At 37.4% G+C, this 26,880-nt stretch overlaps 1 protein-coding gene across 4 annotated transcripts in view; it reads right to left on the reverse strand.

Moving 5' to 3' along the window:
* PCCA (propionyl-CoA carboxylase subunit alpha) overlaps positions 1–26,880 on the reverse strand; it is a 275,758-nt gene that overhangs the window by 133,926 nt on the left and 114,952 nt on the right. For all 4 annotated transcript variants that reach the window (XM_061349292.1, XM_061349291.1, XM_061349290.1 and 1 more), the window contains 4 exons: positions 26,204–26,278; positions 21,032–21,100; positions 19,418–19,493; positions 7,727–7,837 (listed from right to left, as the gene is read on the reverse strand). In XM_061349292.1, the coding sequence (XP_061205276.1) occupies positions 7,727–7,837; positions 19,418–19,493; positions 21,032–21,100; positions 26,204–26,278 (331 nt within the window). The remainder of the gene's footprint in view (positions 1–7,726; positions 7,838–19,417; positions 19,494–21,031; positions 21,101–26,203; positions 26,279–26,880) is intronic.

Consider the following 26,880-nt stretch of genomic DNA (forward strand, 5'->3'; position numbering starts at 1 on the left):
AGCATTCTTTCTCAGTACTTCACCTTGCAAACACTTCAGAACTTCCAAGCAAAAGGGATGGATAACTCAACAGCGTAAGCCCCAGAAATGCATGGGGATAAAAGCTATTGTCAGCCCTGGGTCATTTAGTGCCATTTGTGTAATCATTAGTTTGCAGCTAATGGAGTCAAGTCATGTTTGGCACTTCATAAGCAGAAAATGGCTCAAAGTAGCCTACAATCTGAAGGCACGCAAGCTAATACAGGTTTGGATAAAAAGGTGCAAACCAGGGTGAGTGGAAGTGGCTTTTCTCCCAACCTGGTTTTGCTCCAGAAAGTAAAGATTAGTTAGAAAATCAACTGTCCATTCAGCAGGCTAAAAGACAGAGCACAGTGCCCTCCCCATCTTCAGGTTAGAAACCACACAACACCAATTCGATATGAAAAGCCAGCAAATAGGTGGCCAAGACTGGTGTCACCAGAGAAGTAAAACAGTCAAAACTGATGCAAGAGGGAGCAAAAGGACAAGTACTCAGTTCATAAGGCAGTAGCAGGAAATTAGACATAGAAAGGACAAGAAGTGCAAGACTGAACTGTCACAGAGAAAAAGAGGCAAACTTTGTCTTCAGGAGAGAGATTTTGCACAGGTGAAAGCAGGAGTGTTTAAAAAGCCAGAGGATAACATGATAAATGAAGTTAAGAAAAGATAAAGGTTAAGAATGAAAGATGTAGCTGAGCTCAGTTACAACACAGCTCTCAAGACGTGCTTAATGCGTACATATCACAGCAAATGCAAATCATCCATGTCAAATACAGATTTCACTGCACTTGAAGGTATGTGGGAGGAGGGGAAGGGGTTCAGTAGGCTGTATTCTCCTGAGCAACTATGCCCAGGGGTCATGTTTGCTTCCCGTCCTGCAGCAGAAAAACAGTTACACGGCTCCCGTCTACATCCCCAGTCTCCCATCACCTCAGCACTACTGCATGCAATATTAATTCACATTCCCCCGTACTGGTCACTAGCAAGTGACAGTTTGTATCAGTAACATAAAGTAAGACTAATACAATCCTCAAGAAAATACAGAATGAGGCCTCTGGAAAGGACTGGAGCAGACTTTACAGTAACAAGTGCAAAACCTCACAACAGGACATCTTCTGTACAGGACCCATTATTCCTCTGGGCATTTTAAATATCAATAGGCAAAGAGGCTGCTTAGTGTCCACCTCAGCAGTGCAATCATGTCATGATGATGGAAATACACTCATTACAGTTACAGCTAACAGTACAAAGGAGCTGTCACAGGACCAAAAATAAAAATTTAAAAATAACAAAAGCCAGCAAATCTGTATCAATCCATTTTTAATTCAGTCCATATTAACATATCCTGGATAAAGATTACTGCAACTTCCCTTGCTCAGTGTTTATTATTTTTTATCTGCCCTGAAATGAAAACTGTCTTCACTTTAACAAATGCATGTAGAAATACAAATGCTGGAAGGCTGAGTAAACAGCTTGAGAAACAAGCTCGATCTTTCCTTTGCCAGTTATTTGAAAAACTGATTGCAAAGCAAAAGTCAAAAAACACTGAACTTTTGTACTATATGCATATATACACACAGGCATATGTGTATATATAAACCTTACATGAATATACAATGCAGTAACATCAACTATCTGGCTCCAAAATGTGCCAATTTTTCAACTGTATACACACAGGGAAGAAGCCCCGAGCTCATTTTTCCAAAATGTTGTATCTAAAATTGCTGATTTGTTTAAATGTCTCAGGTAAAGATACATCAGGAATCTATCCTAAAACCTTTGCTTGTCAGTCACCCTGCCTAACATCCATGATAAGTCCATGTGACTGCATGTTCCCACCTGCTCCAACACACACTGGTAGTATCAACTCATAAAAGAACAAGGTAAAACTAGAAAGATCCCAATTTGAAGGTCTTATTGCATGACTTTCATATTGGATTAAATCAATAACTGCTTTTGCACTTGCTGTGCTGCAAAAACTATTTTCTCTCTCTATTTTCAATAAAAATCAAACTCCAAGCAAGGAACAAAGGTCAATAATTTGAAACAGGTTAACAACTGGTCAAGAGTTACAGTCACTGCTTCATTACTATAAACAGGAAAAAATATTTATCCACTTTCTCTATTTGTCACTATTTGCATTATTAGTTGCGGCACAGAACGGTAAGCAGAAAACTAGTCATGACTGTAGTATCCAGTGCAGGATTTCTGGGAGATAATATAAACTGTTAACAAGGAGATATCAAAATTGGGTTTTGGTCTTTGGCAATAAACATACAATTCCATCACAGAATGTCCTTAGCATAACTTTGGAGGTAATACTTGGAAGCCTGCTTAAAGGCTGCTTCCTAAGGACAGCAATTTACCTTTTTTATACAAGACAGACTGCTGTCGTTAGTACAGCCTTAGTTCTCTGAACTCCAAACCCATTTCCCTTCTGCTCTTGCTCTGCTTGCTATGCTTAGGAGAATTTAAACAGTTTTGAAGCTAAACTTTCAATGCCATTACTATCTTTGTAAATACACAAATGTTCCAGATAGTGAATCCCTTTATTTCACTTCAAGTATTATTTTGCTTTAGAAACCACTGCTTAGGATTTCCACTCTGTCTTGAGGCGTAAGTTAATATTCACCATCAATAGGGATATAACTCAACCTCTCACACTCACCATGCAGAAGATAGATCTGAAAAGTAACAAAGCTACCTCTGGGGCACTTGTCCAAGTGCTGCCTTGATAGGGAGTGAAATGAGTAAGCTGAAGGATTCCCCAGCTTCCAACATGAGAAGTTCTGCCATTGCTCTTTCCTACTCTCATCACTGCAGACTCCTGGGCTACATGGAGATTTTATCTCCACTATAAAATGTGAAGCTGGTAGCTCCCAAATCTCTCTGCTTAACCTGGGATATGCTTCTGCATTATCATGATCATCACTGAGTGACTGAATAAGGTGAACATACATTATATAAGGAGAATGTAAAACAGAATTAATGACTATAAAATTAAGTCACAACTGAACGAGTGGAAGCACGGCTGTTCATATTATTTAAAACTAGATCGCACGCATTTATTACTACCAAGTGACAGAACCCTGGTCAGGAGGAAGCCAAGAAAAAAGTATTTCTCTCTCACTTTCCTGATGTTATGATTGCTTAAATCAATATTATCCCAGTATCCCCCAAGCTGAGTAAAAAAGATTCATGCAATTACTTTACATAACCAACTTCAAATTAAATTACATAAAAGGTCATTTTTCCCGTAACAGTCTCATTTGCATTCTGTCCTAGAAATGTGTTTCCTACTATCAATTACGGGGGGGGGAGGGGGGGGGAACAAAACAAAACAAATAAGCCCTGGTTATGTGCCCTGGCTTATTACTTAATACTTGAAAAGTGACTGATTTCTGACTGGGAAGAATAAAAATTAGAAGCAAAATGGGCAAGATAGAAAGTACACTGCATAATTCTGATCCATAGCAATGCAGGCAATGTCAGTCCTGGGCTCTGTTTTCATTACCCCAATGTTTTCCTCATTATATTTTGAAATGTATACCAAGTAGGCTGAGGCAGAAAACAAAGTTGGATGTCATTACAGGGTTTCATTTCTTCTGAAGCCCACCCAGAAGCTTTGCTCCACCCAGATGGTCATGGCAAAAGACAATATTGTCTGCATACGCAATCTCAAACCATTTGGAATAGTGAATAAGTATATCTCTCACAGAACTTGTGATCACTGATAAAGATAGAGGCTATAGCACACACAAAGAAAACCTCTGCTATTTTGAATTATAAAAATTAAAAAACCAAATCTCAATAGTAAAACAAATATCCAGGAGAAGATTAAGTGTGAAACAGACTGAACCACAAAGTATGATCCAATGAATAGGGTACTAACCTAAGTATTCTTAAGTTTAATTTGTTCTTTGTCAAAGACTCCTACTGGATCTTTGTGAAAACAAGAGATACTTTCCGTGCCTATAAAACAGGGATATTAGATCACATACTCCTTCCTCACCAGGAAGGTTAAAAAGCACACAGGCATCCCAGGCTGCTTTGAACCTGCAGAAGGACAGCTCATCTGATGATAACTCTAATTTGTTTTGCTCATTGCTCCAGCATGCTTAGCAAATACTTTTATTCTGTGAGCAAAGTGCTTGAAGGCCACTCTAACACAGATGTATTTGTGTCACCTGACCTAATCAGTGTTGCTGCACCCACCCTCAGATCCACACTCCTCCCAAAACATGCATGTGTGCTCAGACCAATAACCCAATCCAGCAGACCCACTGCCAGGCCTGAATTCTGAATGTTCATCCCTCCTATAGACAACAAAAGACAGCAGCTGTTTTCCCACACTAATCATACCCTGAGCAAGGTTAGTTTCAGCACAGCAATATTTTAAAGTCACCTGCAACAAACAAACTGGTTTTGTTAATGAATGTTATTTTAAAAAGGGAAGAAAAAGAGTTAAGCCACAATCACAAAATTTACTAGACATTCCCATTCTAGATGTAATTTGAAGTGGGCATCATAGGTTAATGAAAAAGCTGCTAACATACTTCTAATAATTAATTTTTTCTTAAATTATAATAAAAGCCCTCTGATAAAGGACTTACAATGAAACTCTTGAAAATGAGACTAGAAAACAAAACGTCTCTTTACTCCTAAGTAAAAGTTAATATTTATATTTGAAGAAAAATGCACCTAAATATGACTGTACTTCATACCATCACCAGAAAGAATGCAGCTGATACTCATTAGTTACCATCACTGTAGACCAACAGTGGCAATTGTGTAGTTAAGTAAAGAAATATACTGGATCATGCTAAAGCACTAAAATAGCATGCATCTTTCTTAATTATTATTATATTTATTTCCTAGTTTTCCAAATTTAAAACACTTCTGGTACGAATGTTAACAGCACATATTTCTAGGTATTCACAAATCCACTTTGGCTACACATTGCTCTATTTTTTTCAGATTATCCCAGATCTTTTTTACAGCTCCAGCTCTTTTATAAGCAGTATTAAGATATATGAAGCTATTTAATTTCCAGATCCTCATAGGAAACTTTACCCTGGGTATTTATATAAAAAATAAGTTGACGCGAATAGAGGATCTACACTGCGTAAGTTAATGTGTCTTACTTTCTCTTGAGGAGCTTCTACCTGCCATTTGCCCACCACCCTTGCCTGCCATAAAACAGCTCTGATTTGAGTCTTTGCATTTACACAAATATTTTTCAGGTATTTAAAATACTATCTAAAATAGTACTTTTAAGTACCTAAAATACTTTAGGTACTTAAAATACTATCCTCTCATTCATATTCAACTTACTGATTTTTTTAAGACAGAAACACAAACTACATCATTAAAAGTGCTCTCAATTACTTCAGTGAGCTTTGAAGCAGTATTCGTGAAGAAGTATTCTTGACTTGAAATACAAATGCTTTGTAATAATGCTATCGGCATTTTTTTATCATTAAGAAGGCTAATGTATGCTTGCATTTGATACATGGAAGGAGTAGAGCAAGACTTCATAAGCAGGAACAAAGTCTAGCCATTTCACATGTGCCTTTCATTAGTTTCTACTATGAACTATCACAATACCTCTTTTTATGTCTTCTGGTGTCTAAAGCAAAAGCTTACCATTAGAAATCTGTTAATAAAATATTACTGTTTACCTCAGACTGCAACACTAATCATCCATTTGCATCAGTGTGTATGTGCACATAAATATGTGCATATAAAGTTGAAGTCAGACAAACCCTAAACAAATTTCTTGTCAACCTGCAATTTGTAGACTGACAATTAAATGACTGCATACAGGTGAACACTGAAACACAAAGTATAAGAACAAGAATAAAAGAACAAAAGACAAGAGTGCCTTTCCACAGGCAAAAATACAGAGCAAGGGGTCTCCTCCTCGGTTAGCAAAACCTCTCCCAGTTTCTCACAAGTGATCAAGAGCCCCAACAGACACAGTATCACAAATAGGGGTAGAATGGTTTATGTTTTTATGGCTCCCAGTTGTATGCCAGGTGAGGCTGCCTTTTCACAACATGGTATAAATCTGTCTAATATTTTCCATCCTCGCCTTTCTCCTCCACTTGTAGCCTCCCACTCTGCTGAAGTTTACCAGATTCCTTCATGAGCTGAGTCAACCCAAGAACTCTCAAAAAATTACTCCAACAAAAGCAGCAACAGTTTAAAAAAAATGCAAGTTTATGACAGTTTAGGGAACTGAATTCACTCAGAAAAAGGACTGGAAAGTCCCAGGACCATCGAACAGAGAGGACACAGGATTCTGTATTAAAGTATCAGAGAAGGGAAAAATATCAGCTAACCAGCAGGACTGAACCTTCAGAGCAGACCACTGTACCCTCAAGTCTATGCTGGAATGCAAGCCAGCTGAGTTACCTAAAGATTAGTTAAATACACCTTAGCCAAAATGGCAAAGGAACATTTGAGCTTCAACCACCACAAGCCTACTGCCACTCAAGGTGACTAAATCCTGTTGTTGTGCTCTCAGTCAGGAGCTAATAACAAGCTGGATGCATTAATCCCCCATGTAGGACTGTATCACAGAGTTGCCAATTACATCATGAAATAAAGTAGCTCTGGTGCAAAGAATATTCACCCACAAACTCACACACTGAGTCCTGAGGTAAGAAAAATCTGTTCTGCTCCTTAATGAGACTAGAATTTGGCAAGGTGCCAGTCATGTCCAGTGACTGCCAATCTGGCAGTGCTGTCTGTTTCCAAAGCAGGATGAGGATTCTGCCACACTGGATTAATGATGAACAGGGGAGAAAGGAATCTCCATGGGATTTATAAAGGACCCATGAATGATGAGCTATAAGCATTGTCTGTCTGTTTTGCCTTTTTTTTTAATAAGGAAGAGGTTCTGCCTGATGAATGCCAGCTGAGGTGTGAGGCTTGTATGGAAGGACTGAGTCTCACACCACACAGGTCAAGAAAGCATCTACAGCAGATTGGCTGAAGACAACCTTTTAAAATGTGATCCTTGTGAAAGGAAACCAATCTATTTATTTACTTATATTTCTCTTCTGACTGTTATATAGTTTTGAAATTTAGTTGTTTGGGATGTTGCCAAGAAACATTTGCATTTGTATTTATGTTAACCTAGTGTATGAGCTAGTAATTTCAAGGTGATTCCCATTACTGTGCATGAGTATTAAGACCAGGTTGCTGAAATACTCTGATAAAACGCCATATCCTCCACACAATGCGAATACAATGGCTGCCAAAAGGTGACTCTAAAGATGCTGCACAAACTCACAGGAGAAGCAACAGTACTGACTAAAGAAAAACCTAATCTTCAGTTAACAGTAGAAGCACTGTCTGTAAAGAAGCACGGTAGCATGGTACAGTTGAATTGATGTTTATTTTACATATTTCATGTCACCTACAAATGTTTTTTCTTGATTTTGGATGTACTTCATTTACTATTTTGTCACTAGAAGTATGTATTTTGCCTTCTGTAAAGTAGGCAAAAAAGTAACTGTGTCAATTATACTGTGCGTTATTTAAGAACTCTTAATTGCATACATCTAATAGATACATTTTGGGGAGGGGGAGGGAAGGGAGGACTGACTGGGGAACATGTCAGTCTACAAATATAAAGGAATAATAATCAGAAACACCACCACTCAAGAGAAAAAAAGAAACTTTCCCAAATGCAACAAACCTTTAAAACCATCAGGATAGACTTCAGGAAGAAATTTAGTGCTGATTTCTCCTTGAATAAAGCGCGGATGGATGATCACTTCTCGCAGCAAAGAAATATTGTGAGCTACACCTGAAAACAGGAAAAAATGTCAATACAAAATCAAGTAAACATGTGAATTACAAATTAACAGTAGTTCTAAAAATATGAGCTCTTATCTCTGTGGAATAAATATTTGTTCACAGCTTAGAGACCATGGTACTGACGTAATCAATGCAAATTTACCAGTTTCATTCCACTCCTGCCCCAAGATGCTCTCCTTAAACACTTGGTTTAATTAAGAAGTAGATGTTCCAAATTTTCACCTCACCAAGCCTAATTCAAATATCTAGTTAAATCAGTAAGCACAACCAAGAAACTTTTGGTTCAGGCTCAGCAGATGTTGGCAAGACCAGTCATCTTGAAATAACAGGTTAGTCAACTGCAATAAACCCTGGCTCACCTTGTTATCCTGCTACCTTAAATGCACACACTCCCGTGGAAGATACGCACCATGTTACACCTCAGTCACAGTAACAAAAGACAGGAAGAAGTTTAACACATATATTTTTATAGCATTTTTATCATTTGTAAGTCGTACGAAACACCTGTGAAACTTAGAAAACAATCTATTGACTGCTCCATATGTAACTTACCCAACCTCACATGGCCAATTATTTTGTTGAATGCCCTGTTCCCTCTTTATTACCATTCCTTGACCTTGCTAAGCATATAGCTTCTTCCACCCAAAAAATATTTCTTTAATTAAAATATTAAGAGTTTTTATAGCCACCTTTGTACTTTAATTTCTTTGAACATTTTATTATTATTTTTTCTGAATTTTCTTTCATTGAATGTCTTAGCCTGTCTCCTCTTTACCTTTTTATTTCTTTCTTTCTATATTTTTTCTTTCCCTTCTTTTCCCCTGCTCTTTTGTATGAACGAAGAAAGACAACTTCTAACAAACACAATCTAAAGCTACACAGCTCAAAGGATGCTGCCAGGGTCAGTCTGGTACTTGCACACAAAAACAGTAACTCTTCGGCCCCTTCCTCAGAGATGAGTAAAAAAAATTTTTTTTTTCATAAAGGAAAGAAATAAACCATACCCCATTTCCAGCACAGACTGGAAAAAAAACAATCAGGAGTAGATGTCAGCACAAGATAATGTAGTCAGGGTAGATAACAGTGGAAAAAAAATGGCCTACAGAAAGATTCTGGAGTCAGTGAAAATGTTTAGAAACAGGTTAAAGAAATATCTGTCAGGCAGCAGATATAGTTGGTATACCTTAGTTCAGTGGGACAAGATGTCTTTCTGAAATCCTTCAAGCTTTACTTTTCTCTGAATTTAACAGGGCTGTGTAACTAAGTTAGTAACTTAATGCTAAACTGCACTTTGCAGTTTAGCACTAAATATGATGGTCATTAGAAGCAATTTCACTGAAATACTAAGTACAAAGAAGTCTTCATATGAGGTGGGAGAGGAAAGGAGGTACAAAAAAAATCCCTGAGAAAAACATCCCAAATCCAAACAATTTTCAAAGATAAGATACCTTCTATTTTGAGAAGAGCACACAGCTCACCTCTTGAAATAAAAGTTTCAGATTATGCAGGTAAGAAAAAAACACCATCCTTACTGAATTCTCAATTTGTGAGATTGTAAGAGAAAATTTGAAGAGCCATGACAGTTTAATCCAAATAAGACTACACAGAATAACACTGCCTTGTAAACATTAATATTTCATAAGAGAAGCTGAAATAAATGTGAAACTCAGGAGCATAAACTGTAAGCACTGGCTGCAGCTGTTGCATCCATTACAGGTATGGATAAATGAAGAAGCTGCTATAGGAAAGGGCTTATCCAGCCTCAGTGGTGCAGCATGCACATTCTCACCCCTCAGGAAATACAAAAGAATTCACATTCTTTTCTCTTAGGCAACTGCAAATCACACTGCGTTTGCAAGGTCACCTGAAGTTGGGTGTTAGGTGCATACCAATGCAGAGCACATCACAAATTAGTTTATCTTGTAAAAATTTGTCTGAGCATCTGTATCTCTTTAAAAGCACAAGATTCTAAATTCAACTTTAGATATGTTTAATTACAAGTTATTATAATTTAAAACAGTGATGGCATAATTCAGTTATTTTCACATTTTTCTCTAACAGCTCTAGTTTAAAATAACATGAGTTAGAATACATTGAAACTCAGGTCTCTCAACTATAAATTAAGCTATTTGGACTTTTCCTCCTATCAAGACCTCAGCAAAGCAAAGACACTAGCAGTACGGTGACTGCAAACTGCTGTAGCTACCGAAGGAGATTCTTTTGCACTCTACTTCTTTTCCCTTTGTGTTTTTTCCAGTTTAGAAGCATGAGTAGCATTCTTGTTATTTTATACGCAGACCAGTTCAAACACAGTTTCAAAGCTTTTTTCCCCTATGGTATGCTGCTGGTGTGAATTTTCAAGCTCTCTGTGTGGCCGTCACGGAAACCACTTTCAGAACGGAGTCAGACTCAGTCTCATTGAATCATGAAGTCATAGCTTTAAAGACTAGTTCATGAGCCATTAAACAGGACATTACACAACCAGATCAATAATGACAAGATAAAAATCTGACCATTTGATTAAAAGAGGATCAGCCTCCTTTCTGCCTGTGACCTAGTCATTCAGACAGCCTGATTTAATAAACACTGAATGAAACTCATATTGCATCTGCAGTAAACAAAACATTTCTAAAAAATCTTCTGCTAATGACTAAAACTTGGAAAAAATGAAGTCTTTCTTTTGCTGCTACAAAATCACCCCAAAATTTCCCATTTCAATAGTAATTTGAATCTATTTGAATAGATTTATAGCTTCAGGACTATGATGAGAAGACAAAGAGGAGTCCCTCAGTGCTCCCCAACTTTGAATCCAGGATTTAAACACACTACAATGTGTAACCAGATCATCTCATGTTTTTCTTTCCTAAACTGCTATAAGATCCCTAGTGAGATGATGGCTGATGACAGATGACAGAGCTTGGTGTCTCAACTGACTGCCCCAAAAGACCTGAAATCAAAAAAGTACTATGAGTGTCTTAATTATTTCTAATTCCTGCATCAGAAAAATCAGAGGCTTTGGAAATATTTTAAGCTCAAGAATTCCTTTAACAAGTTCAATAGAGCAGACAAGCCTACGTGTTTGGGAAGCAGTAAAATGTGTATTTTACATATGCAAATTAAAAACTTAATACACAAGTTTCCTTTTAAAATAGCCATGAAAGGCTACCTTTATCAGTCCCCATGAGCCTTACTTGAGCAATGACTGTGTGGTTGATGCGCTTCTCAAAACTGAGCTGATACATTTAGTGATGTTCCAAATCATGTGGCTTTAAAAGAAAAAAGTACCAGTGTAATCCTTCAGAAGCCTAGAAGTTTTAGATTTGCAATTTAGCGTGACCTCTGTCAAAGTTCATAAGGTCTCCATCTGTGTGTGAGCAACTGCGAGGCTACAGAAATATGGACCCCTAGAGCAGCTTGCTCCTGACTACCTGCTGCTTCCAAAACACTGGCCAGACATTAGCCCCGCACTCTCACAGGATCAAACAGAGGCTAACAGGCAGTGCTTATTTCATGCAAAGTTAGACACTAAACTGAAGTATATTGTATTTATGTTGCAGTGGTTTTCTGGGAATTTTTCTTTTTCTTGATCAGGTCTGCAGCCTGCCAGGAACAAAATCACATTTGTTAACCTGACCAGCCATGACATTTCCAACAAACAAACAAAATCCTAAACTACATCAATTTATTTCCCCTCTAGAAAACAAAATTTCACTTCAGCACCACTTTTTTACACTGTTAAGACTGATGCAGAACTACAGTTACATTCTTCTTTCCTCCAAGTCAAAATACAATAGAAAATGATAATCAATGTTTTTTGTACTCTTATTTTTTCATTTCACTTGGCTATATTTTTCACACAATATTACATCAGTAGAAGCTAAATTTAAGATATTCTTCCTAGATTACAATTTTTACACACTATTTTCCAGAATGTATTTGTAATAGACAGCAGATTAGCATTTGACTTCTGAATATCTAATGAAATGTAAAAATGTATATATTTGTATCATTTATATATAACAAACATGTATTCCTGAGGTTTAATTAATTTTACAGTTAAATTGTGTGGTTATTGCCTAATGAATATATATGCACATTAAGCAATCACTTTTTTCACCAGAACTGATCAATAACCACTAAAATAAATAAAAATAAAGTACTCCCCGCACTGCCTGCCTCTATCTTGCCTCCTTCCCTTCCTTATTCTCTGTATTAGATCTGCCTTAAAACCTTGTTAAATACACCAGATCTTTCATTAACTTACAAACTGTAGCCTAATTCCTATCCTGTCTTCCCAAGAAAACCCAAAGAAAAAAAGGACAATGAAATTAAGCTTATATAAAACAAAAGTTTTACTGCAGGCTTTGTGAACAGAATACCACACCACATTTTTACTCACTAAAAATCAGAACTTAGAATGCCAAGGCATAAAACCATAGGCAATGTTTTCACTATAGATATTTACTGACACTAAACATATTCAGTGTTGATTAGCCTTTTTACAGTATTAAGCTTCTGTCATCTTGACATCTGCAAACACAAATCTGCATTTATCCATGTAAACTTAATTGGAGTCCTACATGCCTCTCTGTAGATAAGAAGCTGAACAGACTTAACTTGCTGATAATTTCAAATTGTGCTAAGTGGAATAGAAAGAACTTTATCTGTGTTCTTACTGATTGCAAAAACAACACGTAGAGTACAGTACTAGAGGCTTCTCTTCTTAAAAAACAGCAAAGCTAAATTATCACCAATTAACTTAAATGCTGAATAAGAATAAATGTTATGAAGTTTAGGAGGCATCCCATCTAACCAAAACCATAAAAATATTAACCAAGCTCTGCACTGAGTATTATGAGACACTGATTATATAACTCCCCACTTAAAACCAGAACTTCATCATAGATTTGCACAAACCATAAAACCACCATTTTTAACACGTGAACTTTTCAAGGTCCATGATTACTACCCAGCTACCATCTATGTTTGCAATTCCAAAAGTTGGCAGAATATTCCCTAAAATCCTCAACGTTTGTCTTTCAAAGCTTGTGTCTTACTTCAATTCCTTCCAGAACAGGCTATCTGCATACAAAGTCCCATCCCCAAAACAAGAAAAAAGGCTTTTTTAGCTTTGTGATTTTAAACACAAACATCCACATAAAGTTCTAAAGGGATCAGTACACCCCTGACCTTCAGAGCTGAACATGTATTTCAATTAAAACACTAATTCTTTTAGATATTTAAGTTAGGAACTTATAGAACTCATTGACCAGAATAAAGTGGGAAAGAGAAATGTTTGTGGTGAAACAGATAATATATGGTAGCATCCTACTGAAAAAAATCACTAATTCAAACTGAAACTACATTTTGTACTGCCTATACTTCTGAACCTCTCAATAAGATTAAGCAGCCCATTATTCAAACACGTAAGAATATGTGAATCAGCAGAATAATTGGAAGCAGAAGTTAAGCAGGTTTTGCCAAGAACAAGTGAAAGAAAATGGATGGCCATCCTGTCACCACTCTCTCCTGAGCTACCCCTTTACTCTAATGAAGGGGAACAGAACACCACGACAACATTATATCTAAGAGGCATAACTAGAAATAACAGCACTTGTCTTTCAATGTCTCCTCAACGGCCACAACTCCCTTAATTAAAAAATAAATTAAAAAAAACCCACTCCTCTGACAAAAAAAAACCAACCCATGTACCTTATTTCCCCTCTCCTGCACCAATAACGTTGCCTTCATCTTTTACCTGATCTTCAATTGCCCTTCTCTCTTTCCCCTCCATAGCACAGTAGTCCACAACCCTTTCTAAACCATACACCAATAATGTTCCACTGACAAGCTGCCATTCCGACTCCCTGCCCTGTGACTCGCTTAAGTAAAGAAGATGAGGAGAAACAGGAGGAGATTCCTCCCTCATGCCAGCATCTGTGCTCCAAGCCGGTGTTACCAAGCATCCTGCAATGGTCCCTTCTAGTGGTTTGGAACCAAATTTGTTGCTTCCCCTTCTCCAGTTTCAGTTTCCACACTGACACACTTGGGAACCTGTTGGTCCCTGTTGCAAAGGATCAGAGAACACAAAGAGTCTCACACAACTCCCAGGCCCTGTTACTTCTGCAACACAAAAGGGAGAATCCACAGTTCAGTTGTACGACCTGTTGCAGCACTTTCTTAAAGCACAACCAGGAAAACGAGGCCTGCTTCATGCCTTTTTTTAAGAACAAGGACACTATATGCTCGCTTTGCAGGAAAACTGGCATATACACACAGACTGTTTTGTTCACAGTATCAGTGAGTGCACTTGCATACCTGCATGGGATCAGAACACAAGGGAGTGTAACACAAGTATCACTGCCACTGAGAATTATCTTCTAAATTAATACATAAAAGACAAAATCATTCAGTAATTTGGGATTTATTTAAAGTTTATTGTGAAAACCTTCATACCTGAAAATTAATTTCTTTGAAATATATGATAAAGCACTAAAATTGAAGGGGGAGGTGTGTTTGTTGTTGGGTGCTTTTTCTTGGTAAGCCAAGGCCTTCTCCACAACACTAAGCACAGCAGTGTTTTTTCTTTGAATCAGTGTGTTTACAGTTGCAAAAACTCATGACAACAGGGTCTGCTGCCACTCTTCTGACAGGTCTCCATCCATACTGTTAATTTCTATATTCCCTTTTCCCTCAAACATTCACCAGTTATTCATCACTTTTTTGTTTTCTATTCCATGCTTGCTCTTTCACCTCATTCTGGAAGATTCTCACCACAGCAGTTGGTGGCTCCCTCCTTTCCACATCATTTTTACTCCTTCTTGCTCTACCTCCTGCTTACTCTTTCCTCAGATGCTCCTATTCCCACTCTTCCTCCTCCCAAATAGTCTACTACATTCCTCTCTCCCCACACAAGTGGGATCTCAACAGAGAACAGATGACTTTACACAAAGACTGTTAATTTCATGTTACTGCTTTATATTTGAATCAGTAGGGAAGATAAAAAGCAGAGGTCAAAGGAAAGATTACAGGAATCTCTGCACTCAAGGATATGAGCTATCTGCCCAATCAGACCTCTGGTGAACTCATACTAAGTCCTACTTGCTGCATAAGTATGTCCATTTCTTTTACTTAAATAAAAATAATTTTCATACATATCTTTCCAGAACTTCACATTAGGTTTTATACATGCCTTTAAGTGAACAGATTGTCCAGCAGCACAAATTAGATTACAAATACATGCTAAAATCTTAGAGAAACTGAGAAAAACAAAATCACACCACGTCATGTTTACACATGAAGTAGACAAACTGAAAGGTGTTCTTTCAATATCCTATTTCTGTTGTTCAAACTAAACAGAAAACCCAAAACCTTAAGTTTCTGAAGAAAAGTAGCCTAAAACAAAAGAAAAATGAACTATGGACAACAGTGCATGCCCACAGGAAATAATTCATGCCTCATCCCAGCGAGTAACAGTGTCTCTATGCTTGACCAAAGTCTTGAACTTTTCCGGATTCACAAATTCTCCAGTAACCACTGGATAAAACTGAATGTGTATCTGCTTAGACAAATCTAGGTTAGACCTGAACATTAATCACCCCTAAACTACACTGGAAGACCCATGCATAAAAATGTTACCTAACTAGAGTTTTCCTCATTCAGAAGTCTCGACTGAGATTTTTAATTCAGATCAGTTCTCAATGAAGGAGCCAGTTGCTGTCAGAATAATTTAAGACTGTAAAGGACCTCAAGAGATCATTTAATTCAACCCACCACTCAAAGAAGCACTATCCTAGACTTTTATCTGCTCCTATTAATAACAGTGGAGATACTACATAGGAAATAAGATGCAGATTTAATTCTCATGACCACAATGAATGTGTCTTCAGTTAGTCACATTTTTGGCATCTACCAACAAACAGATTGTAGAATTTCTTATTTCAAGCGTGTGCAAGTTGTCATCAGACCAAATTGTAATAAGGGATTAAGGCAATAGGTATTTCCAGAGCATAGTACTGATGCAAATATCACAACTGGATTTACCCAGCATTTATAATTAAGTTACTGCTACTACAGGCACTATAAGATGCAGTAATGGTTGCCTAAAATATTATTTAATCTATTTCGCATAAGTCTGCTTTCTTTGCAAATACCAGGTTTTGGTTTTTTTTTAATTAATTTAGTTTCCTTTGTGATGATGTCAGGCAGATTTAATTAGTAGGGACAGCTGAATCACAGATTCAAGGCTAGGTTCTATCCGGTCCTACAAAACAATTCAATAGACAGTAGTCTGAGGACACACCCTGTAAGTGGAATGGAGCTGAAAGGGTATGGGGTAGCTCTTGAATATCCTAAAGGCACGGCAGCAGAAATCTAATGTCAGCTCATACAGCCAGTAGACAAGGAGCAGCAGAGTAAGTCCTTGCACTTCATGCTGCCAGCATGCCTCAACCTAGCCTGGATGACTCACCTCCTGGAGGGTCCATGAGCCTCTTCAGTCCCTGGAGTCTCTGCTGGGACTGCCATGAATGACATTATATGCTGGCATTTGTTCCAAGAGGACATTTGTCTTCTAGGAACTGGATAAAGACCACTGATTTCATGCAGGTCAGCAAGCAACCATCAAAATATTAGCGACTAAAAGTCCTTACCAACTTTTGCCTGCTTTGAACTGGTGACACAGAAGTGATGGGAAAGACTCCATCTTCCATTAGCAGTCCCTAAGCTACCCATTAGATGGTCCTTGACCTGTTACCCAGTCACCCCATCCCATTCCCACCCTATGTGAGTGAAGGAGCATTTTTGTTTACAGAAGTGCTGCAATTCTTGGCAACGTAAATCTAAATTCTTACACTGTATATTGTTAGTACAATTCACACTGAATTCAACTGGTATTGCTTAGCTAAAATGCTTTGCAACACAGAAGAGACTTGCTCTTTACAGGGGAAAACATGCTGTCTCTAAACCACAAAGCAAACATAAAAAAGCTGCTTCTGTGGAAACTGGGGGGAGGGGGACAACGGTGTTCAGAAATAGGAATATGGAGCACACTAGGCAGGAACACTATGGTGATCTCTAAATAGTTATGTACAGGTTCACTGTTCAAATATAAAAACAAATAACTACAAAACTAGGTAAAAACTATTCTGTATCTTTTACTACTGATAACTCAGTTACAGAGAAGACTCATGTGATGCACTTTCACATAAGGTCAAGGTGGTTTTACTGTTTTACATAGTGCCTAACATTTTAAAGCAAATATACACAATTTTTTTACGAAGAAACTGCATTAAATTTCTTTGATTTTCCTGATATTTGATTATTTTTGTTCATTTAGATATCAATATATCATTTCTTCATTACCTGTTAAGCTTACTTGGATAGAGACAATTCCTCTGAACAAGGAGAAGTTTTAACATGTATTAATGCAGTTCAGAACATTATAGATAGAACAGTTTCTACAAAAAACCCTATCAAGTATTGTTCACACTAGGCAAAAGAAGGGATACATCAATATCCATGGATGTTCCATTTGAAATAAACCCTGAAAAGAAACTATGGGCTGTATAAAACTAAACAAAAAATCCTGTTTATTTTCAAATGGAAACCACTGGCATCCACAACTAAAAATATGTTCTGGAAATTGAACTACTTTTGAAACATGTGGTAAATTAAAAATTGTCCTCTGAAATACTTTAAAAAAAGAAAAATGTATTTCTTCCTGTAGTTCATTTGTTACCTCTTTTAATGCTTTTCATGGATGGAGAGCTTTTTAACAGGTAGACGTACTGCAGATGTATCAGTTATGAACACTAAAATGCATACATGCAAACTAATAAAAAACTGTAAAAAAATCAAGACTGCAACTCACTAGGTTTCAGATGTGAGGGGTTATATACCTGGTAGGTATTTATGGGTCTGTTTAACTGTTATTAGATCCATACACATCTGTGTAAAACACCTAAGAACAAATGATCAGATTCCATCTCGTATTATAGCATGCAAAATAAAAGATGATGCTCCACACATAATTCCACTGTTCTCATTAAACACAATCCTTCCAGCATCATTTTGAGTCCAGAGATTGTCTCCATTAAAAAAAAAAAACAATAAAATCCCCAACAAATCCTACATCACATCAGTCTACCTATAGCAATATAAATTCCTCTCATATAAATTTACTCTGCTGTTATACAGCAGGGGTTTATAGCAGCACATTGTACTGCAGTAGTTTAATGGCTTGAGTTCCACCAGTATACATCCACTTCAGAGTTAGCAAGTTATTTACAGTGGCTAATCCTACCACCTGTCTAGCAACACTGTGGCAGAGGGTTGCTCATTTTCCCCTAAACAAAACTTTCAAGTCTGACATGGCATCTGTAGAATTCAGCAGACGTCACTAAAGCCAAACCAAGTTTTACAGAGACACTCATATGATTGTCTACTATATGATGTCTCTCCTGTCCCTTCTCTCATCCATTCAAGGCAGGAATCAAGCAACTGTTCGAAGTCTTTCTCCCATCTGAGACCATGGAACAACCTGTCCAGCAAACAAAAACAAAGAACAAAGAAAATCCTCCAACAGTTGCATTCCCACCTACCCTGGTTCTTCAAGTATACTAACTAGTAAGGAAAAAATAACTCCTCAAAACATCCCCAGAGTTAAGAGGTAAAATAAAGATTTTTGCTACATTACATTCCTTTCTTTAATCACCTTCATGAAAAGAATTAAGAAATCCAGGTTTTCCCTCTCCTATCCAGAGCTGTCCTTCCTATTTTCCATAATACACAGAGGATGATCTAAAGATTTGACCCACACAGACCATGACTTCCCTCTCTAAAACTTAAAAGAAGTTAAAATGGTCACAGCTGATTCACCCTTGCTGCTTGGAAAGGCTGGAAGAACAGCCGCTTCTCCTAGGCAGTCAGTCAGCAAGAGCTGAACGACATTCTGATCATTAGCCCGTGTCTGAATTTGCCCAAACCTAAACAGTTACGTTCAAAGCAAGAAAAACATATGTACATAATCAGAATTGTTTAGGTTGGAAAAGACCTTTAAGATCATCAAATCTAACCATTAATCTAAAACTGTCAAGTCCACCAATAAACTATGTCACCATAAAAGCATAAGCACTGCATCAACACATCTTTTAAATACCTCTGTATAACCAAAAACTGCATTGTGATATTATTTGTCCGCTATCAATGTATTAAACTGCTATAAATGGCAATTATTCTCAGAATTGTAAATTCCTTACAATGCAGTGGCCTTTTTTCCCCTCTACAACATAATAAATGAATGCTACCATTCTGTGAAAACCCTTTATGAGTTTAACGCAATAATTAAAATATTTATCTCATAATATTCAAGTAAAAATGATGGAAAAAAAAATGAAGTCTCTTTAGATGTGATGTATCTTCTCAGCTTAATTAACACAAGCTTTTCCTGGTTTAATTTGCACTTAAGAAGCGGGAACTTTACTCAATTTGCTAATTACTACATTTTCAAGCTGTTTTCTTGAAATAGATGGCAGCCTATCACACTAGGAACCCAAATTTCTATAGTTACCTCGAATTACGTAATTGTCCAAAGCCTCTTCCATTCTTTTTAATGCTTCAGCTCTATTAGAGCCATAGGTAATCAGCTAAAAAAGGGAAAAAAGTATTTAATTTACACAGAAATGAGAGTTTGTCTCTAGATTTTGAATAGCATTTAAAATAAAAATGGTTTGCAGAACTTGCAGTCACAAAACCATTTCTTGCACATTACTGTATCCGTGTTTCAGAGGCACTCTAAAACATGAAGAAAAAAAAAGTAAGGTCTCTTAACCCATTCAATGAAAGAAGGAAAATCATTTTTCCTTCATAAAACTTGAGAGCATTTAAACAAGTTCTCTCTTTATCTTTAGGCACACAGAAAATTAGAGCAGAGGTTCAATATCTAGTTGATTCTCCTCACTCATAGTGACCAACCAGCTTTTAAGTGTCAGTATTGACAACTCTGACTATGTCATATCTTGATTTTACCAATATGTTACTGATTAATAATAACTAGTACTAATAGACATTATCAGCCATTTCTTTCACTGCTTCTTTTTCATAGAATTATAGAATCAGTTGGATTGGAAAGGACTTTAAAGATCATCCACTTCCAACCCCCCTGCCACGGGTAGGGATGCCCTACACCAGATGAGGGTGGTCAAAGTCCCATCCAGCCTGACCTCAAATACCGCCAGGGATGGCGCATCCACAACTTCTCTGAACAATTTCTTTCAAGTAGCTAATCTAAATCTACCCCCTTTCAGCTTAAAGCCATTCTCTGCTGTGCTATCACTACTTGCCCTTGTAAAAAGTCCCTGTCCAGATTTCTTGTAGGCCCCCCTTTAAGGTACTGGAAGGCTGCTAGAAGGTCTCCCCAGAGCCTTCTCCAGGCTGAACAGCCCCAGCTCTCTCAGCCTGCCCCTATAGCAGAGATGCTTCAACCCTCTGATCATCTTCATGGCCCTCCTGTGCACTCACTCCAACAGGTCCATGTCCCTCTTGTGCTGGGGGCCCCAGAGCCGAACACAGCACTGCAGGCGGGGTCTCACGAGAGTGGAGTAGAGGGGCAGGATCACCTCTATCAACCTGCTGGTCATGCTCCTTTTGATGCAGCCCAGCATACGGCTGGGTTTCTGGGCAGCAAGCACACATATCCAGGTCATGCTGAACTTCTCCTCTAGCAAACAGCCCCAAGTATTTCTCCTCAGGGCTGGTCTCAATTCATTCTATACCCAGCCTATATTTATGCCTGGGGTTACCCAACACTTCTGGAAGCCAGAATTAATGACATTTTAATTCTGGATAGGTTACATTAAAACAAGAGAGATGGGCAGCACCCAAGTCTGAAAGTAATAGCTCCTCTTTAAATCAGAATCTTTTCAATAATCAGAAACTGCAAGACAGATAGTTACAGTGTCAAAAGATTATTTAAAAAAAGAAAATAAAATGTTGAACTGACACTAAATTTCCTCTAGTCACAACCTTCCTTCACTTCTTTCATATTCCCTTGAGGTATGTTATCCCTAGCACCTTTAAAATACTGATTTACCAATCCTTTAATATACTCTCCCTCATTTAAAAGTCCATTTATAAAATTAGTGTTTCATACCTGTAGAGTATTGAAAAATAATCATCAACTCACTTTTGAGATCATAGGATCATAAAAAATGCTAATATCGCTTCCTTGTTGTACGCCACTGTCAACACGTACCTTCAAAACATAAGGAAAATTAATTATATATTGGAAAAGAAATATTTCAACATGAAGATCAAATCTACCCGGCAGGCTTAAAACGTAGCACCCATGAAGCTTCTCACACACATTTTTTTCCCCTTGAAGAGCTAGAATAATTATTTGTTTTCACAGAAGCTTGGAGGGGGAAGGGGAGCTTTTTCTTCCACCAGGGAAAACACTTGCAAGTTACCCTCTCCATTAAAAGAAACACAACCGCAATCTACACTTGATAATCAAAATTCTCTTTTGTTCTCCCAGAATGTATAGTAAACAGATTAAATCTGATCTAACAATTTAGGTTGTGTTAAACACTCTGAACTTCAACTCTGAACATATCCAATTCCAGTTCAATGCCTGTGATAAAATACAATTGCAATTGTATTTCTGACTGACACCTGGCATGAAGGATGCCCCTTATAATCACATCCTTGCTGCATCTATATGCAATCACATCCCTCATGCTCTACTACAGCCCTTCCAAGAGCTCCAGTAGAAATACAAGTAGGGAGCATTCAGCAGGAACTTTGGAGCTCTGCTTATCAGCTCCATAGGAATACTGATCCTGTGGTTTTCATGTCTGTAACACTTTCCTTCTCTGCCTCACCCTCTCAACTGTAAAACAGTTTTTTTCTAATGCTGCTGTTCCCCTGATGCTTTAATGTTTACACAGCTTTTCCCATGGCTTTGCTTTGTAAGGACACAGCCCCAATTAAAGCTCTGATTCTGCAATATTCATGGAAAAAAATAACACAAGTTCAAAAATTTCTTTTGAAGAGGCTGATTGCTGTTAAGCAGCCAACAAGTTAGGTAGTATATTGCTGATTCTTGTTTTCATCTCTCAGTTTGATTTCATCACTGTAGCAATGAGGTTAGCCATATAAAACTTTTCAAATGAGCAACTTCAGGGGGATAAATATTTATTAAATTGCTGCTTTTAAGTGCTGGAATCTGAAATATTTTTTAAAAACTAATCAAAATATCTGGAGAATGATAAATGCATTCTGGGGATCATAAGGATGGAGGGCTCTAATCAAAGCTGTTGAAACAGCAGGGTTCTGATATACCGCATTGTAAAGGAGGTGGGAAAGAGGGTACTGGAATCTCACTTAAATCTTCACCTGTGGGAAGGAACCTTTGTAATAAACAGCAGCTCATCTGTCTGCAGCAAGGCAGAAAAAGGTCAAAGCAACGGCTGTTAGGCCTTTAATATTTTAATTTAGGCAATTATCAAGGGACCACATGTAGAACCTCTTGTCTACAGAATCCACATGAGGGCATGATGATGACTTTATTATCTAAATGACATAAAAAGATACCCTAGCAGGTATACTCACTTTCTTCAGAAAGAAACAGTCTGACTAGTTTTTATGACATTATATTCTTTTTATTAAAAAAAAATCATATATTTGCATTTTCATATATTTGCATATTTATTATGTGTTTACATTTATCTGCACACTATATTTACTCACATATAAAGACAGTAGCCATTCTGTAGCATTTTTATCACATTTTATCTGAATGCGCTTTATCTATGCTTAACTAGGTCCCCCACTACTCATATCAGGTACATTTAACATTAGCTACTGATAAAAAGGTAGTTCATACACATGATTACAGAAAAACATGCAGCATCTTTAGCAGCTCTCTTATAACTGCTAAACCATTCTTCTTCCAAGGATACCTGCCTCTGTATAAGGTCAATACATACGTTCTCACATTCAAATCAAAAGGAATTCATTTACCTACTCAGTCCCAGATAAATCCCTTGCACATGACATCTTTTGTAACACTTGATAAATACATATATAAGATGTGAAGGTATGACATACACACTCCATGCATATATTTGTATTATACTTTGGCTTTTATCTCCAAAGTAGCACGTATAAAGTGATTCAACACAAGTGTTCAGGGATGCTCTACTTATGCATACATGTGCATGTATTTATACATGTATATCATATTTTGACAAAGAAAAAAGCCCATGAAAGGTGCATACTTCAGATCCACAGTAAGCAGGTTAGTCAGATGCTAATGTAAGGCTTCTGAGGCTACTGACTACATGCTCTATGATTCTGTTCATATGCAACATGCAAACATACCACTATACATTTACATTTGCTACTTTAAATTTACACTTTTTCCTAAGTACAATATCCTAAAAACTGAAAAAGTTACAGTAAGAATTTAAAATTCCTTTAAAATTACTGCTAAATTCCCTTTTTTTTTTCTCTCTTTAAATCTGGACCCCTTTGTGGAACTTTAATTTTCTTAAAAGAAACTCAAGATGACTAAAAAAAATGGCAGCAGAAAAGAAATACATTTACCATCTTCAATTCTCCCTCTGTGCTTACATTTTCAGAGCCTGGTAACAGTAGGTGATTTTATAAACTATATGGTGTGACAGAACTTAATGAATATTGGATGAAAAAGAAACCCTAATTCAACGGACAGCTACTCACTATAACATATTTCCTTTCTTTTACTCAGTATTTAAAATACCAAAGAAAGCAAGAGTTCAAGACCCTACTGGACCTTACAGCTCATTGGTATTACAGCCCAAACACTTTTACTGCTGTTCTAACTACCATTATGTATCATGACTCCAGGACAACATTAAAAGGAAAAACAAAAAAGCTTAAGAGCAAAAAAAAAGCACAATCTATGTCACAGTCCTGCAATGAACTGCTAGTGCATTGAACTCCACTTGCCAACAAATACAGGCTCTAGTCTTTCTCAACACTTTGCTGTATCAGAGTGTAAGTCTTCTTTCTGTTAAGAGTCATTAAAAGTCCAGACTGCTGATCATACTGGCAAGGAGCAATGCTGGAGCTCTTCAGATATGGCAGTACCTTTGCTATGTTGTGTAAGAGCACTGAACATGAATGCTCACTATCACGATACAGGGGTTTGTGGCCACCCATCTAAACTTCACTGTCAAAGATGAAAAAAATAGGTATTCACAAGTACCATGTTCTAAGGAAATTACAGACTACATGACAAAAATATAGCCAGGATATTCCCATCTGTGGCTAAGAAAAAGCCCCTCACATAGCCATGCACACCAGTTCCACCAGCTTGAGCAGCTGACAAACAGGCACAGGTAGACTAACCACCTAACTTCAGACACAGAGGAAACAAATTGAAAATGCATTGAGCAATACACTGCTTGTAAGCTGAAATCACTGTGACACACAGTTCTCCACTACAGTCTTTTAAGCCAACTTATTGACATTTCTAAAATCTAAAATGCATAAAACAAAGACTATGACACAATGGGCCTGTAACGCTGAACTTTTCTAGTCATATTAATTTTGTTCTTAGCAGCACAAAATTCTCAGGAGAGAAATTAGTTTCACAGTGGCAGAAAACATGTATTAAGACACCAAACCATGAGTGTCTATATAAAAATAGCTGTTCTATTTTTAATAGGACAATAGAAGTATATAGAACAGCCTAGACACTCCATATGAGCTCCTCAAACCATAGCTCTGAAGCCTCCAGTGTAATTAAAATTTCTTTCTTTGGTACCACGATGGGCCACGTGAAGCAATCAGGCATCTCCCACCCTTCATTTTCAATTCACCTCTCCCCCTAAGCACAACTCCCAACCCACCCCGTCTACCTGACAAGTGACAGCCCAATCTGATTAAATGCTTGCAAGGGAGGGGACTCATGGGCCTCCATGACAGGCCAAAAGTGATCACCATGGAGATACATAATTACAGCTGTCAACGCGTCTACTGTCCTGCTGGCATCAATTTGATTGCTCCCAGCAATAATGATAGACAAAGCTTAGTGTGCACTCTCCTGCACCCAATCACTTTATCTATTCTGTGGTCCATTTAGCTGACATGCAACATTCACACAAGCAAATAACAGCAGTAAGCAGAACATTTAAAGCATTTTAATTGTTTTTTCTTTCTATGGATGGCTCACAAGCGCAAATGTTATTACATAAAACTCCTGCTGCAGCATTAATTGAAGAAAGATTTGGTGGGACAAAGACTGTAGGGGGTATAGTTTGTCCATTATCACTTGTACTTTCAACAGGTCTCACGTTTGGAAAATTGCAAATTGCAAAAACTTGCAAGGGCAAAATGTTTGACATCCTGTTAGCTATTACAACATGGTGAAAACTTCTAACAACCACTGGAGTATTCATTATAAATTCTTATTAAATACACTCTTTGTTTCATTAAAAACAAAAGTTTAGATACATCCAATGATACCTTTTCCCCTCATCTCCTCTTTAAGATCATATAATGCCTTTTAGATCTTCACGATTTTTTTTCTGCTTTCAGGCTTTGAACACAGCATGAAGCCTTAAAGACCAGAAAGGGTCAGGTCCCTTCGGAAAGTACACGGGCAAAAACAATTTAAGAAGCGAAATAAATCATATATCCAATAACATCTCCACATTTGAGATTCCTCCTGTAATCCTTCAATATTTTCCCTGCAAGCAATCAGACTGAATAATCGTATTCACAGATGGTACAGCCTCATCATTCCACTAACTGACAGTGTCATGTATATGTGCACTTCTGACTTAGACTACTTTGGTTTTACAGAAAGGCAGTGTCCTTGTTCTTTACACATAGCAGAAAACACTGTTTGTTAAACAGCTTTTCCATATACTCAGGCTGTATCCTGAAACGTGTAATAATCATTGTAACAAATTTCCTCTTAAAGTCCACAAAGCTAAATGGAAAGCGCTGGCAGTCTCTCACTGGTCTCCCCAGTTCTCTGTGCTTAAAGAGTTGACACAACATTTCACTGTACTTTCAAATCACGTGTCTGAAAAACTGAAGCTGAAAGTTATAGAATGTAACAAAGTATTTCAACATATAATGGTTTCCTGTTATACCAAATTTGACTATTTTAAGCCCAGTTTGGAAGTGTACATTTTTAAGTAGTTTTTCAGGTTTCACAAGTAAGTATTCTCATGTCTTGTCCCATTCCCCCTGGCAAGAAAATGGAAAAAAAAGCCTGATTTACAAAGTTGCCAAGTACTTACAGTCCTCATCTATAAAAGAGACACTCTGCACCCATGAACACCAGAACCAAGTTACTTACACTTGGCACTTGCAATGGCTCCTGATACTGAGATAGTTTACCAATGGATGGCAGGCCAAAAGATTTGTAGGGGTCCTGAAATAAAATTCAACATGAGAAAGCGTTAAGCTTTTACAGACACAGAGAAGATAACACTTAAAAGCTTAATGTCTAACAGAAACCACTGCTGGAATGACTTTGTTTTCTTCCCCAGAATTACTTGTGTTGAAGTACATTTCTTCATCCACCTACTCCTGTGACTCCAAATAAACAGCTGGAAGCATATAAATTCTCTTGAATCACAGTCAAAAAGCAGAAAAGAAGTGTTCTGCACACAGCTACAGTACACCACCAGAATATACAAAGATGACATTTTCAATTGCTACTTTGTGCCTTGGAAGAAGGGTGGACTTGAGAAGTGAGGATAAGGAATAAAATTTTAGAGATAAAAAGAGCAATTAGAAATTCAATTATCTTATGAAATCAAACTGAGCTTTAGGCCTTTGAAATCTCCTACATAATGCAATGCCAATATAAACTTAATAGGACAGCAAATAAATATATGGCCTACAGAATAACCAAATTAATGGCAAAGTAGTTGGACCCAGCACTTATAAATGTGACAGAATCTAAACTGAACAGAAAATAAAAGTCCAAGCTTCAATTACTCCAGAGTAAAGGCTACCCATGCTCAGAAT

This window comes from Neopsephotus bourkii, unplaced genomic scaffold (assembly GCF_033783945.1).
Source record: "Neopsephotus bourkii isolate Nb327-2 ecotype Australia unplaced genomic scaffold, CSIRO-AGI_Nbou_v1 NB_398, whole genome shotgun sequence".
Lineage (NCBI taxonomy): Eukaryota > Metazoa > Chordata > Aves > Psittaciformes > Psittacidae > Neopsephotus > Neopsephotus bourkii.